General features: G+C 40.5%; 1 protein-coding gene across 2 annotated transcripts in view; it reads left to right on the forward strand.

The window, feature by feature from the left end:
- rbm18 (RNA binding motif protein 18) overlaps positions 1–4,191 on the forward strand; it is a gene marked incomplete at its 3' end in the record, with an annotated part of 11,743 nt that extends 7,552 nt beyond the window's left edge. Inside the window, 2 exon segments of one of the 2 annotated variants that reach the window (XM_035668469.1) lie at positions 18–104; positions 4,091–4,191. In XM_035668469.1, the coding sequence (XP_035524362.1) occupies positions 18–104; positions 4,091–4,191 (188 nt within the window). 2 annotated transcript variants of the gene reach the window in all.
- Between the last annotated feature and the right edge of the window lie 1,170 nt (positions 4,192–5,361).

Below are 5,361 nucleotides of genomic sequence, written 5' to 3' on the forward strand. Positions count from 1 at the left end.
TGTGTGTGACTGCGCAGGAGGCAGAAAGGGCGATCCAGTGTTTAAATGGAAAGCTAGCTTTGTCCAAGAAGCTGGTGGTGCGTTGGGCGCACGCACAGGTGAGGGTAAGTGTCAAACTGTGATTCATTTTTATAAAAGTAAAAATCTTATGCATCCTAATTGCTCAGTGGACACTGGTTGTGGCTGCAGTTTGTGGTCTCCTGCAAAGGTTGACAGACTAAATATCTGTGCATTACACAAATGTAATCATTTCAGAGATTAAAAAAGTTAAGGAGCTGGTGTCCCTGCTGCCACAGACAAGGCCAGCAAGATTACTTAATTAATAATAATAATAAAGATGATTGAAGTGAAATGATGAAAATTGTGGTTTGCGGTAAAAGATTATCAGCATCAGTTGATTTTCCTTTTATCATTACTACTTCAGTTTACAGAACAGTGGGATCCCAGCAGAACCTATGCCTGTCTCTTAACAATAGACAGCCTACTGGCAATGGGTGAAGGGATATCCTGTATAGAGACGAATCACGCCCTACACACACACACACAAACGCATAGTAGAGGGAGGTCAAGGTCAATGCTGCCGCCTCTAAGACAACACGTTGTTGGATAAATCTCCTCACAGGTTCATTGTAACGGGGCTCAATCCACCATTCCAACCAGAAATAGCTTTTGTTATTTTAGTTATTCCATTATACGGCTAAATTCGTAGCTGTTTATATCTTAAATCTTGAATTAACACCACACCTGTGTCATTGGGCCAATAACTTTAAACTACTTCACGCACAGTGTCTGTCAACACCTTCTGCATACACTTACAAGAGTCCTCTGTTAATTTCTACAATGAAAAGAGTTTTTTTCTAAAGCAATACTGCACTACAGTGGTGTTCATCTGGATTTTATTAGCGAGCAGGTCATCAGCCAGAATTTCTTTTCCCGAGAAAAATAGTTTTGCTGCATCCCTGAGCTGATGTCTCTTTCAAACATTCGTTTGATGTCTCTAACGTGTTTTACCTACACGTTCAGGTCTATATTAAACTGTATTTTAATATCTTCCTGCCTCTGCAAGTACGTGACATACTGGAAGTAGGCCACCATGCATGAAAGTTTACGCACGTGGCAGCCGATCAACAACTCAAAGAAAGTGTCTCGCTGTGTGCTGGCGTGTTTTCTGGCCGCTGAGTGAGGAAGCGAAGTGAGTGGCAGGAAACATTGGATTGGATATTTAGTTTTGTTTTACCCCACTACATGGATCTCAAGTCGGTCAGAGGGTGAACGTCACTGCTGCAGTTTGGGTTGAGTTTTTATCTTATAGCTGTTCTTTTCCTCTCAGCTTGCTGTCAAACTGCTCACTGTGTCCCAGCTGATAAAGATGGATTTTGAAATTCATAATTTCATCCCATGACATGCTTTAACAAGCTAGAGATGAATATGTCAGTCAAAATTATTATCATATTGTGCAACACAGCCTGCTTTGGGATATTAACTCCTGTGTGTTTTGCTCCTATTGCTGAGTAGCAGGAGGAGAAAAGCTTAGAGGTTAATGAATGATTGTCACCATATATTCCGAAACCTTTCCTGTAGAAAAGGGTGCCACTTCACCAAGATCAAGACGAAGATTTTTATCACAATTGTGAACTAGATTCTAACCTTGTCAAAACACCACGAGAGAATCCATCTTGCCAGGCTTAAATCTGTGCGTTACTGGCCAGTACAGTGTTGGAACCAGTCAGCGTCCTATACAGAGAGTACTAGCAGCTACGGCATAAGATACCGGGCGTGGTTTAATGCTAGGCGTGTGTGACGATGGGATCCGGACACACCACACACAAAACACACACACAACTTGCCCCAAAACAACAATGGCGGCTGCTAAAGAGGTTAGTGTAGATGCTGCTATCAGCGGTTCTATCAGAACTGGAGAGTATTTTTTTTTCATTGAAAGAAGAGCAGAGAATAGGACCGATGGCTTTTCTCAATGGAAAAAATGTTTTTGCCCTTCTCTCGACTGACTGTGGAAAGATTTGGACTCCATTATGGTTCGTTAATATGATTGGTTGAAGTTCCCTCATGATAGACGGTGATAGATAGTTCATCTAATTGCCTGCCAAGTATTTTTATATGTGCAGTCAGGTTAAAAGGCATTCCCCTGTGCATGGTAGCAATCTCTGGTCATTTTCTAAGCAATTGATAAGTCCTGGTAAATTCCAAGGGTTACGCTTCTGTTTGACCACTGAAATGATAGTGTGTTCGGTCAAAAGAATACCTCCAATACACTGAAGCTGGTACTACCTGTTATTATTATACAAGCGAGATATGAGCAATTTTCCACCAACCTCAGAGCCAGCTGAATGTGATGTTTTTTTTAGCGAGCCTGTCTTTGCCGGTTCCAACCCAGAAGTGACGTGCTGGGATAAGTGAGTCACAGACCGTCGGTGTTGAAGCTGTTGTCTCATTTCCAGGCTTACATCTTGACTTTATTACATAGCTTTGAAAGAGAGGAAATCACTTTGATGAACGTTTATTGAAAGGTTTCCCTCAAACTCTTCACAAACATCCATGGCTTTCCAAATGGACCTTTTCAACTGTTAAACAATTGTGTCTTAATTCATTACTGTATAATTCTGTATTTATACCAATACACAGTTAAGCCAAGTTGTATGTTATGCATGTTACATTCTTTGTATGTGAAATTTTTATCATGACTGGAATACTCCTATGAATATATCCATAATTTAGCCCAAAATCGTCTGAACTATAACACTTGTTTCATCCTTATTAAGCTCTTACTGCTATGCTTTTTCTAGGGCTGCCTTTACTCCTGTATAATAATAAGATAATTAAAATCGAGAGGTTTAACTAAACAACTAGACAACATTTCAGCTTAACTTTCCCATAAGTTAAGCTTTGGATTGTATAAGACTCAGTATGGCCTGATTGGCTCTACGTGCAGTAGATCTATATACATTCCAGCTACACAGCTTTAGGAATAGGTGGAAGGGAAGGGTTCTGGCTGTTGGAATGGTCATTGTTTTGGACCTATTCTTGGCTATACATGTTATTTATTTCTTGGGCCAGTATGTAAGAATGTGTGTGTGCTTTTGTTCATTTGTGTAACTTGATTCAGTGCCATTTACAAGCATCATATTCCCGCTGTCGCACCAAGCGCCGGGGTTCCTCATGCCCATCATGTACGTGACTGTTGTTTTTTTGTTTTTGTCTTTTTTTTTTTCTCCACAGGTTTCAAGAGTTCTGTGTTGGGCTGGTGGAGATGTTTGGAAGGTGGTTTTGAAAGGAATGAGTGCAGACGTTGGTTGTTGCTCCCCAGCTGCTCCCTCTTTATCCTCCCTCATGCCTTAGGGTGTGATTGTGAGCTGGATACGCAGACCTGCTCGGTTACTGTCTATTTGACCAAACACAAACAAAATCAATACATCAGTTTAATATTGCTGTTTGTGGGAGGAAGTTGGAGTTTGCTCTTCAGAGAACTGCTGTCAGTGTTTATTAGGAGGTCTAATGATTTCAAAATGTCTGGTTGATGGGGGTTTTTTTTCTTATTCTCTGTCTTTTTTTCTCTTCCTGTACTTGTTATGTGGTCAGAACTGAAACTTGGCACTAAAATGTTTCTAAATGCAGGTGTGATTGTATCCAAAATGCACAGAGAACACGTTACAGTCCGATTCCTTTAACAGTATTGTCTTGACACAATCCCTGTTTTAGAGAAACACAAGTGATACACTATGCTAATTCTTTTGTGAGTAGCAAGAAAGGAAATTCCAACCTCATTGGTCACCAGACAGATTTTAGATGCAATTTGATTCTGGCAGAGAGCTGTAATCTCTAGTTTCGGCATCTTTACACATATTTCGACATTAGGTTATTTATCTTTATTATCTTTATCCCATTGACTGTCTGTTTCTCTTTATCTTATGTATTCTGTAACTACCCATGTGTCTCTTCCCTGTACAAGGGTCTTTTCTTGCTACTACCTGTTATTTTACCCCTTTGTCTCTCTCCATCTGTCTGTCCATCCATGTTTCCATCACTGTTTGTGTGGGTTATTTTTTGTTTCGACCACGTGTCTCGTCTGCAGAGGTTTGAAGGTTTCCGTAACGACAAGACGATGCCTCCGAGCCTGGAACCGTCGTGCAGTGGCGCGACAGACGAAGGACCCGTAACTGCCAACCACCTCAGGTTGGTTATTTTTGTAAAGCATGCCCACTATAGCCAGCTAAATCTAAATCTTGCCATTGGTTTTCTTGAAAGCAGTAACCTGAATGGATAAAGCGGCCTCTGGTTTTAGTGTGGATGTGGAAAACTGAACTTTTGGAAAACAAATATGTAAGCCTGCTCAGACAAAGTACACAACACAGAAGTTGTAAAGTTTTCCATATACTACACTATGGTCAAACACTCTTAAACCCCCTCGGACACTTTTCCGGTGTTAAAACTGGGATTCTCTGTGTCCAACAATTTGTGTAACTTTCCGAATCCAATATCTCAACATTCACGCCCATGGAGGTAAGAATGTAAGCAGGGTTTTAACTTCTTTCTCAAGCTCTTTCTTTCTCTTTCTTAACTACTTTTGTCACTTTTTTTGTGTGTACTATGAATGCCATTAAGGAAAGTGAGCACTGTCTACGTTATATTAATAATAATTATTGCGAAGAGCGGCCTTTCACCCCATCTTTTAGTGTGGCCTTTCAGAACAGCTATAAACACCACTTTTACCATCACCTCTGATGAACTTTTTGAACATACTGACACTTTTTAACTAATGTGTATCGGTTTATTTTGCCAGATGACCGCTTTGTGATCATAAAAAAATGATAAGCAGTGGCAGATCTTTCAAAAAAAATAGTGTGGAGTGTGGACTCAGTGTTTTGTTGCACTGAAATTGTGTTTTCAGATTTAGCCGGTTTAGTAGTCTCCTGTCACGTTAGGCTCTTTTCAGGTGCAACCTAACAAACCCTCCATTTAACTCCTGTGAAGTTATTACAGGAGAACTTGTGAGCTTGTTCCTTTCACCACAAACCACAGTTCAAGTCGAGTTCATCTGACTACAACTGGACTAACACATGGGTTAAAAAAACGTCTGTGTGGGAGTGTTGAAGTTCTAATATCTTCCATTATTGTGGCTACAATACACACACACACACACACACACACGCACACACAGTAAGTACGGCAGTCAAATGGAGCGCTGTTAAGTCAGTAAAAGGCATCTTGTGCTCGCAGTATCAACTCATAGCGAGGCAATCTAGCAGCTATCAGGATTCAAAAAAGATTCCACACTTTGGTTCTAGTGTAAACTTCAAAATCACTCTCTGCGCAGCACAAGAGAGGAAATATAAACACTCTTCC

Source organism: Morone saxatilis, unplaced genomic scaffold (genome assembly GCF_004916995.1).
Source record: "Morone saxatilis isolate NCDOM2014 unplaced genomic scaffold, NCSU_SB_2.0 Contig21, whole genome shotgun sequence".
In the NCBI taxonomy this organism is placed as follows: Eukaryota; Metazoa; Chordata; class Actinopteri; family Moronidae; genus Morone; species Morone saxatilis.